This window comes from Hyperoodon ampullatus, assembly GCF_949752795.1.
Source record: "Hyperoodon ampullatus genome assembly, chromosome: 2".
Classification (NCBI taxonomy): domain Eukaryota; kingdom Metazoa; phylum Chordata; class Mammalia; order Artiodactyla; family Ziphiidae; genus Hyperoodon; species Hyperoodon ampullatus.
The window spans coordinates 100,442,653-100,466,659 of NC_136915.1; the positions used below are offsets into that span (position 1 = coordinate 100,442,653).

The window sequence follows — 24,007 nt, forward strand, 5'->3', positions numbered from 1 at the left end:
CGGCGACTTTCAGTTTCATTTCTACGAACCCTCCTGCCTGGGCCGCAGTCGCCGCCGCGATGCCCAGTAAGTTCAGCTGCCGGCAGCTTCGGGAGACGGGCCAGAGATTCGAGAATTTCCTGGTCGATCGGGGACTGGACAGGGAGACAGATCGCGAGCGGTTGCGGACCATTTATAACCAGGACTTCAAGACCAGGTACGGGCCGGCCCACTCCCCGGCCCCAAATCGCGGGCCCAGCTTGCCGCCACGACCCCGGCGGCGGGGCCACCCTTCCCGCCCCGGGGCGCGGAGGGACGCAGCTCCCCCAGTGGCTCCGGCCGGTCCCGGGGCCGCGCAGTCCCCCCTCCCGCTCAGTGCCCACGCCCCGCCCGCGCCGCCAGCGCCGCCCGCAGCCCGCCCGCTCTGCCCGGGCCGGGCCCCTGCGCCGAGTCCCCGTGGAGAGCCTCCCCGTCATCCCGCTCCCCCGGCGGCGCGGGACCAGTCCGGGGAGCCGGGTGCTGCGCCCACGCGCCGCCCGCGGGAGCGGGTTGCGGGGGGGCAGCGCTCGGAGTGGGGGAGGGGAGCTCAGGAGAGGGCCCATGCTTTGCGGAAGCGCGGGGAGCGAGCTGCCTGCTGGTGCCTACCCCTGCTGCGCAAGCTTTACGGGGACCCCCGCCCCCTCGTCGAGGGGCTACTTCCTCGGTGGTTCACTATCCCAGAGAGCTGAAGAGACGCCGTGTAGCAGGGAGAGTCTCAGGGAGCTCGGGGAAGAAGAAAAGGGCACAAACTGCATACGTACCAAACCTCCATTAGCACCTGTGGCTTCTCCATGGAGACCCGGGCTGGGGCCAGTCTCCTGGAGGCCCCTTCTCATCCTGTGGCTAAAGGCTGTTTGGTCCCCCTTGCCTGTTCCCATCCAAGTGAAAATCAAAGAGACTTCTCTTTCTCAAACCACAGAATTGTGCTTCAAAAAACCTCTATCAACAGGCTGCAGTCTTGGGCCGAAGACCAAGGAACAATTTTAAAGGGATAAATGTAAAGACTTGCAGAAATAAATACTGGGTGATGGGAACTTAGGCTTACTAACAGACCTCTTGAAAAAGACCATGGGTTTTCGCACACCAAAAGGCGGATATGGCTGTTAAAAGAGCCAAAGAAGTGTTAGACTGTGTTAATAGAAGTGTGGTTTGGGGTGAGGGGCAGGAGGTAAGTGATTCTCCAGATTGACCAGATCATTTCTGGAATATTGTTTTCAGTAATGAGTGTCACGTTTTAAGAGGGACATTAATGAGCTTGAGCAACATCTGAAGAAGGAGCAAAGATGATGATCTGTTTTATGTCCTCACACTGTGCTGGACACTGCGGGGAATATAAAGAAAAATACACAATCCCAGGGGAGCAGAAGGGCCGTGATATGCATACAGTGTACTATAATAAATGGTAAAATAGCATGACGATTATAATAGAGATAATAAGAAAAATGCTGAAGGAAAGTAAAGAAAGAACAATTACCATGGAGTCACATCATCAACACTTCACATTCATGAATTCACCTATGTCCAAAAAAATAAGTACAACGTGGCTCTGAACAAAAGTCTACGACTCCTTTTGGCTCTGTTAAAGAGATTATTATTCTTATACTTGTTTAAATGGTGAGGAAGACTCTATTTGATTCTGTTGCAGTAGGGGTATTGCAATGGGGAGAGAAATCTAGCTCAATTCTCAATACAGCAAAGACAGCTGGGAATTTATAACCAAGAGCAGAGTGAGGGGGTCATGGATGGAAAATCACTAAGAGGAGACAGTAAGGGGCTGGGGGCGGGGCAAAGTTGAGGCCTAATGCAGAAGAGGGTTCAGAGGGGCCTGACTAAAGTTTAGTCAAGGAGAGAGTCTTTGTCATCTCTAAATCAAAGTTACGTAATATCTTCCAATACTGGGGGAAAACAGGCTATGTCAGATAACCGCAAACAGTCATATAGAAAACTACATTTACTGTACATTATGGGTGAATTTAAAGGATTTCAAAAGTCATTTTTTAGTATGTACTTGTTTTTAGGCAAGTAAGATACCACTCCCGTGAAATTATTAGGGAATTCAGTGGAGAAGGTGGCATTGACCTCGGCCTTGGCCTTGAAGGCTAGATATCTTAGTACTTGGAGGAGGAGGAAAGACTAACATCTTGATTCATTCTTTTGTGAAACCCAGTCAAAGAAAGGGAGAAATGTTTGCCTTGAGAAGAGAAAAATTGGAGAGGACAAGGTAGTTATCCTTGAATATTTTATTTTATTTTATTTATTTATTTTTTTTTCTTTTCTTTGCGGTACACGGGCCTCTCACTGTTGTGGCCTCTCCCGTTGCGGAGCACAGGCTCCGGACGCGCAGGCTCAGCGGCCGTGGCTCACTGGCCCAGCCGCTCCGCGGCATGTGGGATCCTCCCAGACTGGGGCACGAACCCGTGTCCCCTGCATCGGTAGGCGGACTCTCAACCACTGCGCCACCAGGGAAGCCCTATCCCTGAATATTTTAAAGACTGTCCTGGGGGAAAGGATTATACTTTGGTGTCACTCCAGAAGGCATAACTGGGTCCACTCAACATGGCCCCCTTGGGGAGTTTCCTGGTGGCCTAGTGGTTAGGATTCCGGGCTTTCACTGCCCGGCCTGGGTTTAGTCCCTGGTCGGGGAACTGAGATCCCCGCAAACTGAGCAAACCGAGTGACGCGGCCAGTAAAAAAGGCCGTCTCACCCTCCACCGGGTGGAAGAGATTTCTGTTCTGATTAGAGAGAACTTTCTTATGCCGTGACGTCAACCCTCATCCACCCAATGGGAATTCATTGCTTCTTCCTCTGGGCTCTCATAGCTTATACTTCACTCTTGGTTATAGCCAGATGACACCCTGCCTTGTGTTAGAGCTAGTATGTGACTGTCTCCCCACCAGACTGTAGAGCCTCTGAAGGCAGGGACAGGCCTTTCATCATGTTGGCGCCTTCCCTCAGTCCCCAGCATAGAGCCTTGTATGTAGTAGATGCTCAACAGAAGCTTCCAGAATCTAATTGAGTTAGTAGGTAGAGCTGATCTATACGAGAAAAGGCTGTAGGGGAGGTATAGCAAGTCACCTGGTATCAGGAATTCTGGGGCTCTTCCTCCCCTGGGTGGATTAGGTCCCTTCCAACTAGGTTATTTTATGATGTTATGAAGTGCCCTGTTCCCAACTCTTAACTTTTCCCATCTCTCTTTATTCATTTAGCAAATATGTTTAATGGGGGCTCTACTATTTGCTTGGGCCTTGGTTCCTGCCTCTAGAGTGTAGTCTAGGAGGGAGTGGCAGATGTGTAGACAAACATGTCATTCAGTACTACAGGAGCTAGTATCGTGTTTTGATAGCTGGAGTTCAAATCCTGACTCTGCCACTTACTAGTTGCATTTGATTTTGACCAAATTTCCCTAACTTTTAAGTGTTTAAAATACTGCCTTTCTCTCAGGGTTGTATGAGGCCAGAATAAGCTATCACAGGTAAAGCATTTCCCCTGGGTAACAGAGTGCATGGGCTTTGGAAGTGGTAGCTATCATTAACAGTGCTGGTTAGGAGTCTGTTATGGAATAAGTACTGGCATCGTGAAAAGTTTCTTAGCGATGATTCTTGCCTTGGGCAAGAGACTCATTCTTGTATTCAACAAATATTGGCTGAATGCCTCCTATGAACAAAAGCAAAACTGTGTGAATTGCTGTAGATACACAGAAGGAACCTAACTAAGGAAGATGGAGGCAATTAAAACCAAATACTTTTTAATTTCTGTTGTGATAAGTACTTGTGAGAGAGTCTTGGATGCTTGAGAGCATATAACATGGAGACCTGACCTAGTCTAGGAACCAGAGGTTTCTGTGAGAAAGTGATGTTTGAGCAGAATCTCGAATGATAAATGGAGTTAGCAGATGTAAAGCAAGGGGAGGGCAGTCCAGACTGAGAGAGTAGCACCTTAAAAGGCTACGGGTGAACTCTCGAGAACAGGGGACAAGAGGCCACAGGGAGGCAGGGGCTGAACTGGGCAGGACCTTGTGGGCCGTGGGGAGGCATTGTGGGTTTTTCTTTGTTTTGTTTCGTTTTTAATCTTAACAGAAACAGGAAAGCACAAAAATTTTCAAAGTAGGAGACTGACAGAATTCAGGGTTTTTAGAAAGATCATTCTGGACCTCTATCCACAGTAAAAAATACATTTTACTTTGGGGTCTGGTATACACAGCTTTCACAGAACGGTTTGTGTCCTTGAAACAGTACTTAGCTTCACTCGCTGCCCTCTGATATTTTTTATTCTATTTTACTCCAGTTTTCCAAGTCCTGGTCTTGAGAGTTGCAGCCCACAGCTTGTAAATCCCAGAACTATATGTCCCCTTAAGATCGCTTCCAAATCTTGTTAGGTAGCTAGTCAGACATGAGTGGTCCTGCCCCATCCTGGACAGGGTCATCTTTCCCTCCCCCACCTGGACACTGGTGACGAGAACACACCCAGAGATCCTCCCTTTTTTGGTTAAGGACCGCTAAGTTTCCAGCCAGTTTCACGACCAAGCAAGGTATCAAAAACCCAATGGGGGGCTTCCCTGGTGGCGCAGTGGTTGAGAATCCGCCTGCCGATGCGGGGGACACGGGTTCGTGCCCCGGTCCAGGAAGATCCCACATGCCACGGAGCGGCTGGGCCCGTGAGCCATGGCCACTGAGCCTGCGCGTCCGGATCCTGTGCTCCGCAACGGGAGAGGCCACAACAGTGAGAGGCCCGCGTACCGCAAAAAAAAAAAAAAAAAAAACCACAAAAAACCCAATGGGCTTTCCAAACTGCCATCACCGATTGGCGCAGGCGCACCAAGACCTAAGCGATGACTCAGAGTAACCCAGGGTTCGTTATGCTGTATTTATAATAAATCAGCTTTGCAATTTTTGCCCCACCTCCACCCCCCTGTGGGTGGGGCGTGGCAGTTTATGCGTAAGCCCCTGTGCGCAAGGAGAAAAGTTACAGAAGCTAAAGCTGTCAATCAACTTGTCAATCAAATGACGCAGGACACAGGGAGGGACTTTTCACCACTCTAAAAACCAACCCTATGCTCACTGCAGGGCTGCTTCTGGTTCCCAGACAGCCCTCTCTCCTCCCTTCTTGAGAGGGTACTTTTGCTTGGCCTAAAAACTGCTGCTGCTTGAAACTTCTCTGTCTCTTGATTGAATTCTTTCCCTCAAGAGGACAAGAACTGAGGAATGGCCGTTCTACCGGTAACAATCTGATACTGTATTCTGAAATACCATTCCTCGGGCTAGTAGGCTTTCCTGAACTGGGTCTAAACGATTAGTAATTTTTCACCCAACAAACAACAGGGGGCAGGACTTTACAGACCAAGGATGTCCAACGGTGGCAGAAAAGTCTGGAAGGAGGTGCAGCAGTACAATAGCTGGGAATGGCTGAGGTGCCATTTAGAATGGATGTGGGGTGGACCTGTTCTTCAGTTTCTTCTCTAAAATGGGGGGATAATAGTTGCTACCTCAAAGGGTTGTTGTGAGGAGTAAATGAGATAATGCAAGTAGCTACTTAGAACAGCACAAAGTAAGTGCTCAATAAATGTTTTCTGTTGTTGTTGATGATGTTATTGTGTTGTTGATGTGTCATTGTTAATTGTGGTGCATCCAAGTGGGGCATATTAAAGGGTTAGACTTAGTCGGGAGACATTATCTGACTTGTGTTTGTTGAAAACTCCTGCAGACTCTTAGGGGATGGACCAGGAGAGGAGGTGTGAAGTCAGAAGCAGGAGGAACAGTTCATAGCGCTTGGCAAAATGATAAGATCATCAAGCAGTTCACAGAAGAAATATAAATGACAAATAAACAGAAGGAAAGATACTTGATTATATTAATGATCAGGGAAATGCAGATTTAAACAAGATACCATTCTTTTCCTTACCAGATTGTCAAAAATTTAAAGGATTGAAGATTTCTGATGTTAGGGTCTGGGAAAGGGTTCTCTCAAATTCTTATTAGTGAGAGTGTAAGTTTGTACAACTTCTTTGGAGGACAGTTTGGCAAAACTTATCAAAGTAAAGATTCATTATTCTCTTTGACCCAGAAGGATGGTTATTGTAACATTTGAAATAGCCAAAAATTGTAGGCAGCCTAACTGTCTATCACTGAACAAATAGTTAAGCACACCACAATGCATTCATACTGTGCTATCCTTTGCAGCCATTCAAAAGAGGTGGCTTGGTAAAATGTCATGGAAGGCTGTCCATGGTGGTGAAAGAAGTCTGTTGTAGAATAGTATGTGTAGAACACAAAAAATCTGTGTAATTAAAAATGTATTTTTTTAATTCATAGAAAAGGGCCTGGAAAATATATATATCGAACAGTTAAGCAGGTAGTTGGGAGTGAGGGAGTGGGAGCCCTTAGTGTTTTATGCTAGGTATTTGTCCTGTTTAAATATTTTTTAATACTTTTGGTAACCACTCTTTGACATCTCTTTATGCATGCATACTGTCATCCCTTGATATTCGAAAGGGATTGGTTCCAGAACCACGTCCCCTACACACACACACACACACACACACACACACACACACACACCCCACCCTTCCGATTCCAAAATTTGAGGGTGCTCTAGTCTCTAACATAAAATAGTGTGGTATTTGCATATAACCTCTGCAGCATATTCTTCTGGGTTTCTTTAATCACCTCTAGATTGCTTATAATACCGAATACAATGTAAATGTTAGGTAAATAGTTGTAAATACAATGTAACTGCTATGTAAATAGTTTCTGGTGCGCAACAAATTCAATTTTTGCTTTTTCCAACTTTCTGGAAACTTCTTTTTCCGAATATTTTTGGTCTGTGCTTGGTTAAATCCTCAGATTCAGAACCCCTGGATAAGGCAGGCCCGACTCTAGTTACATCACACCTATGTAAGTTTACCAACATGGGATCATGATGATCTAATCCTTTTTGTCGTGGACCCCTCTCATATCAGCATCCCACTCCCATTTCCACATTCTGCTCCACACTCAGGTAACTCATATCAATCAGGGTTTGTTTGTTTGTTAGTTATTGTTTTATTTTAAAAAGATCATGTTATACACATTTTCCATATCCTGATTTTCTTATTCATCAATACATCGTGGAAATGACTCCTAATTGTCTGGTATATTCTTCTAATGCATTGTTGGGTTTTTTGCCAATATTTTGTTATGACAAATTTCAAACATAAAGAAAAGTTGAAATAATTTGACAGTGAACAATCATATACCCTTGTTACTGAACACAAGTTGGTGTGCCCCACGCACAGTGAGGCCAAACAAACCGAACCGTCAGAGTCTGGAGCAGAGAAAGGTTTACTACAGGGCCAAGCAAGGAAAACAGGTGGCTTGTGCAGCTCCCCGATGTTTTTAGGGAGAAGTTTTAATAGGCAAAATCTGGGATGAGAGCTTCTAGGTGTGTGACTTTCTTCTGTTAGGTTGTTAGTGAGGTAACAGTGTGGTGCTCCAGGAACCTTGTGCTCAGGGTGAAGTTACTGTCATCCACCTGGGTGGTGGCCTAAGTTCCTACAGAACTCCAAGGTATTGTTATGTATATTCCTTGAGGAGGAACCAGGACCCTGCCCCAAGGCTGCACTATTGTTTCTTGACTTCAACCCCCTTGTTTCTGCATTCCCTCCTTCCCTGATTAGCAACTGTTTGAATCTGCCTTTTGGAACTCTGGGAAGGTAAAGGGGGCTGAATGAAGCTTATTTCTACAAACAAGAAACAAGGGGCACAGAAAGACTTTTGTGCCACAGGATCCTGCTCGGTTTCACCTCACCTGGACTTCTTAATTTGCATTTGACACATGCCTGCCCATCGATCTATCCATCCAGATAGATAGATAGATAGATAGATCGATCCCCAGCATACAGGGATCTTAGTTCCCTGACCAGGGATGAACCCATGCCCCTGTATTGGAAGTGGGAGCCTTAACCACTGAACCACCAGGGAGTTCCCCATCTAGCTATATTAATTTTTTGATGCATTTCAAAGTAAGTTACAGACATCAGTACAATTCACCCCTAAACACGTCACCATGATCATTATTAACTATAACAGTTCAAAATTTGTTTATGATATACATATATATATATATATATATTTTTTTTTTTTTTTTTTTGGCTGCACCTCACAGCTTTTGGGATCTTAGTTCCCCAACCAGGGATTGAACCCACGCCCTTGGCAGTGAAAGAGTGGAGTCCTAACCATTGGACCACCAGGGAATTCCCATGTTTACGATTTTTTTTTTAAGTATAATTTACCGACAGTGAAATAGACAAATTTCAAGTGTACTGTTGTGAGGTTTGTTTTTTTTTTTTTTTTTGCGTTACGCGGGCCTCTCACTGTTGTGGCCTCTCCCCTTGCGGAGCACAGGCTCCGGACGCACAGGCTCAGAGGCCATGGCTCACGGGCCCAGCTGCTCTGTGGTATGTGGGATCTTCCCGGACCGGGGCACGAACTTGTGTCCCCTGCATCGGCAGGCGGACTCAACCACTGCGCCACCAGGGAAGCCCTGTTGTGAGTTTTAACAATCCATATACCTGTGTGCAACCCCCTATCAAGATATATGATGTCACCCCAGAAAGTTCCCTCATCTCCTGTCCTGTTTAGTCCTCACCCTTACCCACCCAGAGGCAACCACTGCTCTGATCTTTTTTTTTTTCTGAGATAGTACCTGTTCTAGAATTTTATGTACTGGAATCAGATAGTATGTAGTATGTACTCTTTTGTGTAAGGCATCTTTCACTCAGCATAATGTGTTTGAGATTCACCCATGTTGTTGCATCAGTAGTTGCTTTTTACCACCGAATATAAATCACAGGGACTTCCCTGGCGTTCCAGTGGTTAAGACTCCATGCTTTCAATGCAGGGGGCCTGGGTTTGATTCCTGGTCAGGGAACTAAGATCCAACATGCTGCACGGTGCAGCCAAAAATGTGTGTGTGTGTGTGTGTGTGTGTGTGTGTGTGTGTGTGTGTGTGTGTGTATAAATCATAGTTTGAAGGACAGTGTTTTCAGTTTGGGGCTATTTTGAATAAAACTGCTATGCACATTCTTGTACAAGTCATTTTGTGGACATATATTTTCATTTTTCCTGGGATATACCTAGGGGTGGAATTGTTGGGTCATAGGATAGATAATGTTTACTTTTTTTTTAAATCTTGGGCAAGTTGCTTAACCCCTTTTGGTGGTGGCAGCAAAGTCTTCTGGACTGGTCTTCTGGTGTGACCTTGCCTGGGGTTAGGCTGTCCAAGTTTGGACAAGATATATAACCTGACACTTAACATTCCAAGCCATTGCACAGCAGTGCGGTGTGGCAGCCAGATGTTCAATGTTTGCACTGTTATCTATTTCATCTATAAAATAACAGTCTGGGATTATTTGATACTTCTTTTACCCATTCTCCCAGCAAGTACTTATTGAATAAATACCAGTGCTAGGTCTACACTAGATGTTATAGTCGCATTACTTTCTTAATGAATTTTTATTCCATGCATAATATAGTAATATATTCTTTTCATTAAAAATCAGAACATTACATTATATGTTTGGTTTTACAAGAAACTATCAGACCTTTTTCTAAAGTGATTGTACCATTTTGTATTCCAGCCAACAAAGCACGAGCGTTCTGGTGTTTTTGTATCCTTGTCAGCATTTGTTGTTGACAGCCTTTTAAATTTTAGTCATTTGAATGGGTGTGATGCATTCTTTTTAATGGTTGTGTAATCTGTAGTGTGGGTGTTTACAACTTATTCAGCTATCTCCCTATTTATGGGCATTTGTTTCGTTTTCAATTCTTGGCCACTGAGAATGACTCTACAGTAAGCATCCTTGCACATATGTTCTTATATGTTGGTACTTTTCTTTTCCATGGGATACATTCTCATGAATTAAAGGATACCTGTATATCAGATGTTAGGAGATATTGCCAGATTGTTTTCCAAAAGGTTGTAATACTTCACCTTTCTACCAGCAGTGTATGAGAGTTTTCTTTTCCACATAGCAACACGTGTTGTGCCTATTTTCCTTTTTTATCAGTCTAATGGAAATAAAATGATACCTCGTTTTTACTGTAGTTTGCATTTCTCTACTTTTAGAGCATCTTTTCATACTTCTGGGTCATTGGAGTTTGCTCTTTACGTTGAATATTCAGTTTTTCTATTGTTCTTTTTTTTTCCCCTAGAAATCTAGGTGACTAGATGTGTAAAAGAACTGGTGCTTTTTTCAACTAGTATGTACTAAGTTTGTGATTTAAAAAAAAATTTTTTTTTTTTAATTTTTTATGACTGTCACCTTAGACCAAGTGAATTTGGGTAGTAGTAATAGATGTGAGGTATAATTTGAAAGCTACTTAGGTGGTAGCACCTATAGTAGAAGTTGCAAAACTTGTAAAGTTGAGTTCCTCCTGCCCATGTGTCCATGCAGAAGCTTCCAAAGATAGGAGATTTCACCTTAAAACTGTGCTTTGGACTTCTCTTAAAAGCCAGATCTGGCCATCTTGGGCCTGCATTCCCTGCTGGCAATGTCTGTCTGGAGATGAGTAGCAGTTCCCCCCGTTAGACAGGACTTGTGCTCCTGGGTTTGTCCAGTCCCCTCAGGGTTCCGTTGCCTCCCCAGCACTAAGCTGAGAGCTCCAGGGCATTTCAGAGGACCTGCACTTTTCTTGTAGTAGATTATAGTATATTAGTGTAAGAAGGACATGTGTAGGACTACACATGTCCTTCTTACACTAAGGACTCAAAAATGGGACTGTACAGGTGCCTGAGATGGCTGCAGGTATCAGATACCCGTGGAGTCTGGCAGCTGTCAGCATTTGAGTGTGTGCCTGATCCATGGAATTTAGTGACTCACTGACCAGGGGGCCCGGGGGGAAAGTTTCTGATGACGCCCTGATTTCAGTCCCTTTGCCGGGACCCCTCAGCAGCGTTTGAGCCTGATACCTGATTCTCCTCCCTCTCTTAGTGGTACCTGCTGTTTTCTCTTCCTCCCTGGGTTATGCTGGCCTCAGGTGTTCTCAGACTACTCACACTCTCTGGTTGTAACTACTACCTGACGTCTCCCTAATATTAAGCTCTGCTTTGACCTTAGCCTGAGTTCTCAGCCTCTGATTCATGGAGCTAGCTGCCTCCGGACCACGGGGATCTCAGACTGACCATGTCCACACCCAAATGTTGTCAGCCCTTCCAACCTCCTCCTCCTCTTGTTTTTACCTCCTATCTCAGGAATAGTTCCTGAAGCCAAGCCATTGGTTTGGGTGTTGTCCTCGACTCCTTCCCTCTTCCCAGCCTCCATTCCCTCTCCTGTCCAAAGCCAAATTCTGCTAATGTTATATTCTCAATATCAGATCTGTCCCCTCTTCTATCCTCACCACTGCCTTGTTTGGGCCCTTGTCATCTTTTAATTCGACGATTGCAATGGCCTTCTTCTAACTGGTCTCCCTGCCTACAGTCTTGCCTCCAGCAAATCCATCCTCCAATCCTGATGCCTGAGTGATCTGAAATGCAAATATGATCTTGCCACTCCCCTGCTTAAAACCCACCAACGGGGTGGTTCTGTAACCACAGTGTAGCCTCTGGTGCAGGCTGAAAGTAAGTTGCTACTCTTACTACTACTGCTACTATTAGTACTACTATTGCTACTAATAGGATACTAATAATAGTAGCTAACATTTCCTGAGCATTTTCTATTGTGTTTTCAAATGATTTATTATCTCTTTAAGGCAAATCAGAGCCGATTCAAAGTTTTCTGAATGGTATCACTCATTTGCTTGGGGGGAGGGAGAGGGGCAGAGTTATAGGCAGGGGGCACCAGGGAAATGTCCGTAACCATAAATGATCTTATATATGCTAGTGAGTGACCATGCTGATTGAGCCTTAACAGTTAAATAGGCATTACCATGGTTCCTAGGAGCTAGGATTTCCTTTCATTCCCTACAAAGCATGGAGGGTGGGTGGTCTGCTGTCCAGATCTTGAATGTGTCCATGAAGTGTGTCGCATGTGGGGATGTCCTCTGGCTCTTGGGTACCAGTAAAGGAGGAGAGCTTCTGGCCTTCAGGGTCAAGTGCAGGCTTCATGGCTTGGCATGCAAAACTATGCAAGACCTGGTCCCTGCCCGCCTCTGCTGCCTCCAGCCAATCCCTTCCTTGCACTCTTCACTCTAGTACAACCAGACGGGGTGTGATACTAATCAGAGCGCACCTTACTGAGATCTTATGTGCCAAGCACTGGGCTAAGTGGACACCACAGTGTAAGTCTCTCATGTAATCCTCACAGCCACCCCGGGAGATGAGTCTGCCGTTATCCCCATTTTATAGAGGAGCAAAGTGAGGCTCTGCGAGGTAACCGAGATGGCTCAGCTAGTGGCAGAGTGGGCGGTCCCCCCAGCCTCTCGGCACGTGTTCTCAGTAGACGCCCCGCTCCTCGGCTCACGCTCTGTGCTACCCCCTGCGCCTGAATGACACCCATTCAGCCTTCAGGACTCAGTTCTGACGCCGTTTCTTGGGGAAGCCGCCAGGGCTGAGCTCCACCCCGCTGAGCTCCCGGCAGCGGGCTGGAACGAATGTGTTCCGTCTGTGCTCCTCGAGGCCTCTTTGAAGCCCCAGCATCTAGCGCAGTGTCTGGCACATAACAGGTCTCTGTAAGTGTTTGTTGAGCGGACTAAACTGAATTCCAGGCGCTGAACCTCGAGGTTGTTGTTCTTCTGACCAGTTTTCCCTGTCTTCACCTTCTCTAGGCCCAAACAAGCTATTTGATCTCTGGAGAAGGATCCTTTCCCTCCTGCTTGGGTTCCACCTGCACCCTATGACTTCAGGGGGAAACTGCTGTCTGATCAGCCACCTTGCCCACACACCCTGGACATCTGTACTCTCTGCCCCTCTCTCACTCCTCACCAGTGGGCTGGACCCCGAATCCACCCCCCTGAATCAGCTTCTTCGGCTTCCCCCTCAGCTTTAGCTCTTTCCGCTTCAGTGTTTGTATCTTTTCTGTCCCAGATTCCCCCTGCCCCCCACCACAAATCTTCCTTTCTCTCTTCCCTCAGTCCTCCAATTCAATAGCCCATCGTTGGGCTGTTCTCCTTAGAAGTGCACCGTCCACCACCTGCTGTTTAAAACAACCATGTTTTGTCTTGAGGGGGTCCCATTGCCTTCCCTGAAAACATTAAAAATTCCTGCCATCCCCAGCCCCATCCTGTCCCGCACAGAGCGGCCCTCAGATGCCCTCCCCAGCTTGCCACCCCCGTCCCTCACTCCCCAGTCTCCTCTGCTCCCGGCAGCTTTGGGACCCCCGCCCCTGGCTTCTCCTCCATGCTGTATGGAATGAAGATTGCCAATCTGGCCTACGTCACCAAGACCCGGGTCAGGTTCTTCGGGCTCGACCGTTGGGCCGACGTGTGGTTCCCAGAAAAGAGGAGAATGAAGCCGGGGTCGGAGATCAGCAAACACCACAAGTCGCTGCTGGCCACGATCTTTTATGACAGGTGTGTGACGGGGTGGGGGACGTGTCTGGCTGCGGGGAGAGGCGGTTGCCTCCGCTTGGGGTAAGGCTCCATCCTGTAAGGATTGGGGGAAGGGCAGGAAAGGAGCTAATTGGCCTGGGGGAGGGGATGGGTTTCCTGAGCACAGCTGGCACTTGGCCAGCCTCCCCAAGCCTGTAACTTTCTCCAAGGGCAACCCCAGGCTTGGCTGCTCAGGCCCCAGCCGAGCTCTTGACTTCCACTCTCCCCAGGGCTGAGTATCTCCACGGGAAACATGGGGTAGACGTGGAGGTCCAGGGGCCCCATGAAGCCCGAGATGGGCAGCTCCTTATCCGCCTGGATTTGAACCGCAAGGAGGTGCTGACCCTGAGGCTTCGGAATGGAGGAACCCAGCCTGTCACCCTCACCCACCTCTTCCCATTCTGCCGGACCCCCCAGTTTGCCTTCTGCAATGGAGACCGGGAGCTGCCCTGCCCACTGGGCCCTGGTGAGTGGGTTCCCAAAGGAAAGAGCCTCTGGTGGACAGAGTCCTGCCCTAGGAAGGTCTGATGCTTCAGGAACGTGCTGTTGGCTGGCCCGTGGGCTCCTACCTTGGGATGGGGCTTTGGGGGGGAATGTCAGGGTTGGGGTGCTGGTGGGAGGGTCCCTTCCCCACCCCGACTCACTCAGCCATCCTCTCCCAGGTGAATGCTATGAGCTCCATGTCCACTGTAAGACCAGCTTTGTGGGCTACTTCCCAGCCACCGTGCTCTGGGAGCTGCTAGGACCTGGGGAGCCAGGCTCAGAAGGAGCTGGCACTTTCTACATTGCCCGCTTCTTGGCCGTCGTGGCCCACAGCCCCCTGGCAGCACAACTGAAGCCCACGACTCCCTTCAAGCGGACCCAGATCACTAGAAACCCTGTGGTGACCAACCGGATAGAGGAAGGAGAGAGACCCGACCGGTAAGTCCTCCCTCCAACCCAGTCCTGGCTGGGGGTGTCCGAACACCACAGTGTGAGCCCTTGGGAAGAACACAGAGCCCCCTTTCCTAACTGTGAGTTCTTAATTCCTCCAGACCTCAGAGACCTTTTCTGTCTAGGAAGAAAAGCAGATATGAGGACACTGTGAAAAAATTTCAAGTATTTTTGACTATATGATGGATTATCAGCCAAGGTGGACACGTATCTCTCTCTCTCTCTCTCTCTCTCTCTCTCTCTTTTTAAACAGCTTTACTGAAACAATTCATATACCATACGATTCACCCATTTAAAGTGTACAATTCTGTGCTTTTTTTAGTATATTCACAGATATGTGCAACCATCACCACAATCCATTTTAGAACATTTCATCACTCCCAAAAGGAGCCCGTACCCTTTAGTTATCACCCCTTCTGCTCCCCATTCCTGTCCCCCAGCCCTAACCAGCTACTCATCTACTGTGTATAGATTTCCCTCTTCTGGACATTTTATATGAATGGAATCATATACATGTAAACAGCTCTTTTTGACATGTCCAGGTGTTCACAAAATACTGAGCAAACCGTAAGACCATTGTGCTTTCTGTTAAAAATATGTGTGTTAAAAAAAAAAAAAGTGTGTGTTGGGGAATTCCCTGGTAGTCCAGTGGTTAGGGCTTCGAGCTTCCACTGCAGGGGGCATGGGTTCGATCCCTGGTCAGGGAACTAAGATTCTGCATGCTGTGCAGCACAGCCAAAAAGTTAAGTGAGTAAGTAAGTAAGTACGTAAGTAAAAATATATGTGTATAATACAATTTGACAAAGAAAAATGTCTGGAAAGCTACATACCAAAAGGTTAACATTGGTTATCCCTGGATGGTGAGAATGTTGTTTATTTACTCATTTATTTATTACCTGTTTTCTGAATTTTTTTCCTCTGGTGAACATATATTGTTTATATACATATCAATATGCATATATATGTGTGTGTATATACTTTTTTTTTTTTTTTGCCACACCACGCAGCTTGTGGGATCCTAGTTCCCTGACCAGGGATTGAACCCGGGCCCCCTGCAGTGGACGCACAGAGTCCTAACCACCGGACCACTAGGAAATTCCCTATATATATATATATTTTTTAATGCTTCCAAGTATCATGCTTTCCAAAAATGAGGATGGTCCAACCTTGGCGTGAGCAGCCTCATGAGACAGTGAGTCCTGTCTCCTAGGGCAAAGGCTGCCGACCCCCTTCGGCAATAGTGTTGAAGCAGAGCCTTGTGCTTCCTCCAGGGAGGGGCCTTCTCAGAGACTCTGAAGGAGAAGGGTCTCTGTGTTTGTAATAGCTTTTCTTCTCTCCCTCCTGCAGTGCTAAGAGCTATGACCTGGAGTTAAGTATGGCACTGGGAACATACTACCCACCCCCCCGCCTCCGGCAGCTGCTCCCCATCCTTCTTCAGGGAACAAGTATCTTCACTGCCCCAAAGGAGATTGCTGAGATCAAGTAAGTACCACCCCTCTGCACCCTTTGTGCTGCTTTATATGTTTCTTTTCCACTGGCTTCTTCCCACTGCCCTATGCCTCTGTCCTCAGCCTCCTGTGCTCAGTTCATTCATCCCCTTACTGAGCACACGCCACGTGCCAGGCACCATTCAAGGTGAATCACTCACATGATGGCCCTGACATCCTAGTTGGGGAAAGTGAGCATCTGTCATCTTATTTCGTGTAGTGATGAGTGCTATGAAGAACGAACTAAAAGCAGGGTAAGGGGGTGGGCTGTGCTATTTTGCAGAGGGCAGCTAGTCCTGGCCTCTTTGAGGAGGTGACGTTTGAGCAGAGAATGACATTTGAATGAGGTGACGGTGTGAGTAATAGGAGGATCTTGGAGAAAGGACGTTCCAGGCTCCAGGATCCACAGTGCAAATGCGAGTCAGGTCTGAGCTTGGGGAGCAGGGGCTCCCTTCTTGGAGGCCTCTACCCCCATCTGCTTCTCTGCCCTTCTAGTCTTCCCCGATTCCTGATGTCTTCATAGTCCCAGAAGCTGCAGAGGGAGAGGGTGGATGCTCCCGGACATGGGGGCTGCCTGACCCATCCCGTTCCCATCCCCTCCCTCCAACCCCCCCACCCATCACTGCCAGGGCCCAGCTGGAGACACCCCTGAAGTGGAGGAACTACGAGGTGAAGCTCCGGCTGCTGCTGCACCTGGAGGAGCTGCAGATGGAGCATGACATCCGGCACTATGACCTGGAGTCAGTGCCTATGACCTGGGACCCCGTAGACCAGAACCCCGGGCTGCTCACGCTGGAGGTCAGGGGTTGGATCGGTAGCGGGGAGGATGAACTCAAGTTAGCCAACCCACAGGCTGTGGGAAGAACAAAAGGAAGATGAAGTTTTTCCTGTCCCAGAGGGCTCAGCAAGTTGCCGAGTGGGCATCTGGGCCCCAAAAGAGGTGTCAGAGCAAGGCAATAGGGAGGACTGGGGTTTTAGTCTAGACTTTGCTACCACTGGCTGTGTGACCTTGGGCAAGTCTTTTGCTATCTCTGGGCCTTAGTTCCCTCACCTGAAAAGCATGGAGCTGGACTAGAGAATTCTTAGAGCCCTCTCCAGCTCTCAGATGTTGAATGGGTACATCTAAGCCCGGAATTACACACGAGAATGGATGCCTGCACACTTATGCTGAGAAAGGCACTCAGTGAGAAGGGACGACAGGTGAGGATGATCAGGGAAAGTTTCCTACAGGAACTGAGTTTTGAACAAGATTTTAAAGGCAGAGTAGGAACAGAGCTGGCCAAGAGGGCAACCGGACTTTCTGGGAAGCTGGCCTCCAAGTCTTGAAATCATTCTCTGGAGGGTTTCCAGGATTCCTGGGCTCAGCATCTCTGAGCACCTTGGGCAGACTTGTCCCTTCTTCATCTCCCCTGACTCTTGCCCTGTCTGGCAGAAGAGGAAAGAGGCAAAGCTCCTTGAACCTGGGGTAGAGGGTAGATCCTCAGAACTTGTGTCTCTGTTGGGGTCTGGAGTGGGCCCTCCACTGGCCATCTGCGGGTTAGAAGCTTGCTGCTGTTCGTGCCCCATAGGTTCCCGGGGTGGCCGAGAGCCGCCCCTCAGTGCTGCGGGGTGACCACCTATTTGCCCTCTTGTCCTCTGAGACACACCAGGAGGACCCCGTCACCTACAAGGGCTTTGTGCACAAGGTGGAACTGGACCGGGTCAAGCTGAGTTTTTCCACAAGGTAGGTGTTGGGGGAATCCTGAGCTACAGGAAGGTCTACAGGTGTTCCGGAGGCCAAGGGAGGAGGGTGTTTCTCCTCAGAGTGAGTGGGACCCCAGGGACAAGGCAGGGGGACCCTGAGATGCCTCACCATCTTCCTCTCCTGGAGGATTGCTTGGAGGTCTGGGAAAGGGAGTGGAGTTGGAGTAGATGGAGAGAGTCCTGGCCTTTTATTGCCCACCCCCTCAATTGGAATTCTTCCCCCTCTCTCTCCCCCTTCCCAAAGCCTCCTGAGCCGCTTTGTGGATGGGCTGACCTTCAAGGTGAACTTCACCTTCAACCGCCAGCCCCTGCGGGTGCAGCACCGTGCCCTGGAGCTGACGGGACGCTGGCCGCTGTGGCCCCTGCTTTTCCCTGTGGCCTCTCGTGGGGTCCCGCTGCTGCCCTCAGATGTGAAGCTCAAGTAAGACTGTGGGCAGGGGCTCTGGGGCCACTTGGAGTGTGGGTGTAGGGGACGGGGTCAGGGAAGCCTCTGGGACGCGGACAATATCGTGTTTGTGGCCCCTCTGCTAGGCTGTACGACCGCAGTCTGGAGTCCAACCCGGAGCAGCTGCAGGCCATGAAGCACATTGTTATGGGCACCACCCGCCCCGCCCCCTACATCATCTTTGGGCCTCCAGGCACTGGCAAGACTGTCACCTTAGTGGAAGCCATCAAGCAGGTGGGGCCTGAGCGTAGAACCGTGGCCTACACTCTGACTCCCCCCGGGACAAAGCAGTTGTCCCCAGGTTCTGGTTCCTTCCGGCTCCCTGAACACACGCCCCCGAACTGGCCTCGAGGGCCAGTGTGGCTGTCGAGCACGGCGTGCAGCTTGGGTACTGCACGTCTCAGTCACCATAGCCTTGTATAATTACGGCAGCAGTTTTCCAGCATTAAAGGGCTGCTGGACTAGCAGGGGGCTGCCGATCTGAACTTGCCTTTTGAGTCACTCCGTCCCTCAGCAATGGGAGGCAAATGCCACACTGCGCCAGCCTGAGTCACAGGCATGTTTCTCCCTCTCCCCTCCCCCTGGAGACCAGAAGCTGCTTCTCACACTGTGCTCATCCCCACCCCAGGTGGTGAAGCACTTGCCCAAAGCCCACATCCTGGCCTGTGCTCCGTCCAACTCGGGGGCCGACCTTCTCTGTCAGCGCCTCCGGGTCCACCTGCCCAGCTCCATCTACCGCCTCCTGGCTCCCAGCAGGGATATCCGCATGGTGCCTGAGGACATCAAGGTACCTGGGGAAGGCGGGGACCAAGGGGTGGCTGGTGCTGCTCTGGGTAGACGCTGGGGCCAGGAAACTAGGAGACCTGGATTCTGATACTCGCTGTGTGACCTTGGGTGGGTCAGGACTGCTCTCTGGGCTTCAGTTTCCCTGTGTGTAAAGTGAGAGAGATAAATAAAATTGCCTGGGGGGTGCCCAGACCCAGAGCGAGGGTGAGAATGGAGGTGGAGGTAAGCTGACTCCCCTCCCTGCACAACCCTCAGCCCTGCTGTAACTGGGATGCAAAGAAGGGGGATTACGTGTTTCCTTCCAAGAAGAAGCTGCAGGAATATCGTGTGTTAATTACCACGCTCATCACTGCCAGCAGGTGGGAAGTGTGTGTGTGTGCATCTCTTAAATTGTGTGTTAAGAGGTAGCGGGCTGGGGAAATGGGGAAGAATGGTGCCTGGGTATTTGCAGGGAGGGCCAGCTTTGGGGAACATTCAGGTTTGGTAGTCGCGTGCCTGGATGTGACCCCTGCCTGGCCTGACACCTCCCAGGTTGGTCTCGGCCCAGTTTCCCATCGATCACTTCACACACATCTTCATCGATGAGGCTGGCCACTCCATGGAGCCAGAAAGCCTGGTGGCCATATCAGGTGAGGGGCTCAGGGGAGGGGAGGCTGCGAGTGTATCACCCCACATGGCATCGGGGAGGTCCCACCACACACCTTTCTCCTCATGCTACCCATCTCCCAGGGCTGATGGAAGTCAAGGAAGCAGACAATCCAGGAGGGCAGCTGGTGCTGGCAGGAGACCCTCGGCAGCTGGGGCCTGTGCTGCGCTGCCCACTGACCCAGAAGCATGGGCTGGGGTACTCACTGCTGGAGCGGCTGCTCACCTACAATGCCCTGTACAAGAAGGGCCCTGATGGCTATAACCCCCAGTTCATAACCAAGCTGCTACGCAACTACAGGTATCCCGCACCCTCTGTGTCATCCCCTGCCTTCACACCCCCTGCAAGCGCAGCTGGCGGCTCCATCCCACAGTCCTCAGAGGCTGCGTGATGCAGAAAGACTTATCAGCTGGAAGGTGGGAGGTCTTCTCCCCAGTCCCGTCCCTGCTCCTCCAGTTGCTTATCTGTACCTCAGGGGATGGTCAGTGGCTCCTAGACACCGGAATATATCTGACTCTGGTCCCAGGTGAAGTTTCTAGGCATCCAAGGAGAAATGAGAAAAACAGGGACAATGTATTTTTTCATAAACCTAATGGTTATTCCAGTTAAAGAGCTATGTTTCCTTTAGTCAGTGAGTTCATATCTCTAAAATGCTCAGATGAGTTCCTACATCTTTAGTTCCTTAGATGAGTCCACTAGGAATTCAACAAATGTTAGCTGTTGTGTTAGTACTGCTGATATTTTTGGATTTAGCACATTATCTCATCCAATAATGGCGATAGTAGGTGATTCTTGCTTTTGTATTGTCCTTCCTTGACAAAATTGAAACTTGAGAATGGGCCCCTAATTTCTTGGTGTTTTCATTTAAATTTGACTGGTCTATGAAATCTGTGGATTGGATGTTCTCAGGAGCCACATTTGGTTCTGATTTCTGTGGTTAACAGTGCCCAGCAAGCAGCAAAAACTGTAGCTGAATGTCTGCTATACAGTGGGCAGAAAGACGGGAGGATAGTGTGTGTGAGTTCCAGGCAGGTGGAGCGGAGGTCCCTGAGGGCGGGGCAGAACTAATCCGCCCCCTGGTCTTGCTCTTCCTTCCTCCTGCCTCCCAGGTCTCACCCCACCATCCTGGACATTCCTAACCAGCTGTATTATGAAGGGGAGCTGCAGGCCTGTGCGGACGTTGTGGATCGAGAGCGCTTCTGCCGCTGGGAGGGTCTGCCTCGACAGGTGAGGCTGAGAGGGGCTGGGGCTCAGGCTCCTACCCCTGTACCCCAGCCTCCGTCTTACTGAGGGTGCTGGGTAGCAGGAGGCTCTGAGTGGAAGCCACGAGCCCCTCCCTTTGTCACCTAGGCCTGGAATCCCCCACTCCCTGGAAGGGTTTGAGGGTGGGAGGGAAGGGAGGCAGGGAGGTCCAGCTGAGGGTTTCCCCTGACTCCGTGTCCAGGACTTTCCCATCATCTTTCACGGCGTAATGGGCAAGGATGAGCGTGAAGGCAACAGCCCGTCCTTCTTCAACCCCGAAGAGGCTGCCACGGTGACTTCCTACCTGAAGCAGCTCCTGGCCCCCTCCTCCAAGAAGGGCAAAGCCCGTCTGAGCCCCCGAAGCGTGGGCGTCATCTCTCCATACCGGAAGCAGGTCAGGTCCTCAGTTCCCATCAGGGGTGGGTCCCCCCAGATGGTACCTCCTTAGCCAGACCACTAGGCAGAGGGTCCAGCTCAGGCCTCCGCTGGCCCCATATCTCAAAAGAGCGCAGAGGTCAGCTGCACCTCCCTCTTTGCCCCCCAGCTCCCTGGCCTCCTGCCTGGCACCCTCTTGCACTGGTGTAATGGCATGAGAGAAAGGCACCTGTCCCCATCTTCCAGGTGGAAAAAATTCGTTACTGCATCACCAAACTTGACAAGGAGCTTCGGGGACTGGATGACATCAAGGACTTGAAGGTGACCCTCACCACTGTTTCACATTCCCTCCCTGACTTCTGTCCCCCTCGCTTCCCCACTTCCAGACACCTCCTCGGGTCCCTGCCCCACTGCTGCAGGCCAGCCCAAGTCCCTGCTGCACCCTCGCTGCCTGAGACAAACTTGGGCTTTCCCCACGCCTCTCACTCCTGGAGATCCCAACTTGTAGGTCTGGGATGGGGCCAGGAAGCCCGTATGTTTAGCAAGCACATCACATGATTCTTATGGTCAGGCTGGTTTAAGGTCTCTGCCCTAAGGATAAAGTCCAGACTCCCCAGCCTGCCTGACCTGTCATGTGATGATGTCCCCACTCACCTCTCCCACCCTCTGAGTCAGTCGGCAGCTCAGTTCTTTCTCAGATAAGAATCACCTGGAGAGCTTTTAGTGCTGCCAGCGCCAGGCCTCCACCCAACCAATTAACACAGCTATCTGGGGGCAGAGCCAGGGCATCAGGTTTTTTTACGGGATCCTCAGGTGATCTCCCGTGCAGCCAGGGTTGACACCCAGGGCTTTAAGAGTTAGAGGCCTCTCCCGTGGAAATTCTGATTCTGGTTTTTTGTTTTTTGTTTTTTTTTTGCGGTACGCTGGCCTCTCACTGTTGTGGCCTCTCCCGTTGCGGAGCACAGGCTCCGGACGCGCAGGCTCAGCAGCCATGGCTCACGGGCCCAGCCGCTCCGCGGCATGCGGGATCCTGCCGGACCGGGGCACGAACCCGTGTCCCCTGCATCAGCAGGCGGACTCTCAACCACTGCGCCACCAGGGAAGCCCCTAAGGTTACATATTTTTAACAAGTACTGAGTGATTATCTTCAGGAAAGTTTGAAAAACACTGCTGAGTTATTGTTCTTTGCAGTCCTGTTTTCTTTGCTTTTAGAACCCTTTCAAGCCCCCACCCCTTTAACTGGATTCAGCCTTCAGGTTTAAGCTTCCATGGCACTACCCTGTCCTCTTTCCTGCCCAGCAGGACACTGGCCCTCAGGCTCACTGAGGCGAGGCGGGGCTGGTCCCTGGGTCCCCCACTGCCTCCCTCCCCATTAGGTGGGCTCCGTGGAAGAGTTTCAAGGCCACCCCTCCCCTCTAGGTGGGCTCCGTGGAAGAGTTTCAAGGCCAGGAGCGCAGTGTCATCCTCATCTCCACCGTGCGGAGCAGCCAGAGCTTTGTGCAGCTGGATCTGGACTTTAACCTGGGTTTCCTCAAGAACCCCAAGGTTCGGGGGCTGGGGGGTGGCAGGGAGGTGGCAGGGACTCCTCCTTCCTGAGGGCCCTTCCCTGCTGTGACCCCAGCACTTCTTCTTATCAGAGGTTCAACGTGGCTGTGACCCGGGCCAAGGCTTTGCTCATCGTGGTGGGCAACCCACTCCTGCTGGGCCACGACCCCGACTGGAAAGTGTGAGCATCCCACCCGCAATCCCTCCTGGTGGCCACATCCCCCAGCCTAGGACGGCTGTAGTTTTATGAAGCACACTTGAGGCTCAGTTAATCTTCCAATCTGTTTATCTTTTTTTTTTTTTTGTGGTACGCGGGCCTCTCACTGTTGTGGCCTCTCCCGTCGCGGAGCACAGGCTCCGGACGCACAGGCTCAGCGGCCATGGCTCACGGGCCCAGCCGCTCTGCGGCATGTGGGATCTTTCCCGGACCGGGGCACGAACACGTGGTGTCCCCTGCATCGGCAGGCGGACTCTCAACCACTGCACCACCAGGGAAGCCCCAATCTGTTTATCTTAACAATATCCCCATTTGCCAAGGTTAAGTAACTTGCCCCAAGCCACAGGCCCCGTGTGCAGGACCAAGGCTGGGCCTCCAGCCTCTGCTGGTACTCAGCCAGCCTTGTGCAGCTGTGAGTGTGAATGTCCCTGTACCCCACAGATTCCTAGAGTTCTGTAAAGAAAACGGGGGGTATACCGGGTGCCCCTTCCCTGCCAAACTGGACCTGCAGCAGGGGCAGAACTTACTCCAGGGTCTGAGCAAACTCAGCCCCTCTACCTCAGGTATGGCTGGGCCAGGGTGGGCTAGGTGGGGGGACAGTGCTGAGGGAGGATGTGAGTTACTAACAGAGCTGGCCTCCTCTCTTTATAGGACCCAAAAGTCACGACTGCCAGGCGCGGGAGGATGAAGGGGGCCTGCCCCTGCAAGTGGAGCCCGAGTGGAGGAATGAGCTCTGAGGACCGCCCACCCGACCCTTCCCCTGCTGCTAACATCAAGCTGCTAACAATTGGGGGAAGGGGGAGGAAGTAAAACTGAAGAAAAAAAAAAAGCTTATTCTATGCAAAAGCCTCCTTGTCTCTTCAGCCTGGCCTCAGCTTCCTGAACTCCCAAGATGACCTCACAGGGGAGGGTGGGACCGTCACACTAGCCCAGGGCCATACCCCTCCCTCCACCCCCCACAAAGGAACCCAACCCCCATGTCCAGGGGAGGAAACCTAGTGGGAGGTGGCAGAGAAGCCACCCACAGGCTTCTAAGTTGAGCCCAGTGCTCCAGACCACTCCCCTCACCC

General features: G+C 50.3%; 1 protein-coding gene across 1 annotated transcript; it reads left to right on the top strand.

The window, feature by feature from the left end:
- Positions 1 to 1,114: 1,114 nt before the first annotated feature.
- MOV10 (Mov10 RNA helicase) lies at positions 1,115 to 23,766 on the top strand (the record flags this gene model as incomplete). Its single annotated transcript, XM_079721560.1, has 22 exons — positions 1,115 to 1,186; positions 12,500 to 12,660; positions 13,297 to 13,500; positions 13,749 to 13,984; positions 14,181 to 14,439; positions 15,799 to 15,933; positions 16,159 to 16,192; positions 16,434 to 16,793; positions 17,507 to 17,661; positions 17,926 to 18,102; positions 18,213 to 18,514; positions 18,714 to 18,913; positions 19,168 to 19,271; positions 19,444 to 19,541; positions 19,642 to 19,858; positions 20,668 to 20,785; positions 21,003 to 21,194; positions 21,422 to 21,496; positions 22,595 to 22,720; positions 22,813 to 22,901; positions 23,379 to 23,500; positions 23,589 to 23,766. 22 exons carry the CDS (start codon positions 1,115 to 1,117, stop codon positions 23,672 to 23,674), a joined length of 3,522 nt encoding a protein of 1,173 aa, XP_079577686.1. The 3' UTR covers positions 23,675 to 23,766.
- Positions 23,767 to 24,007: the final 241 nt, after the last annotated feature.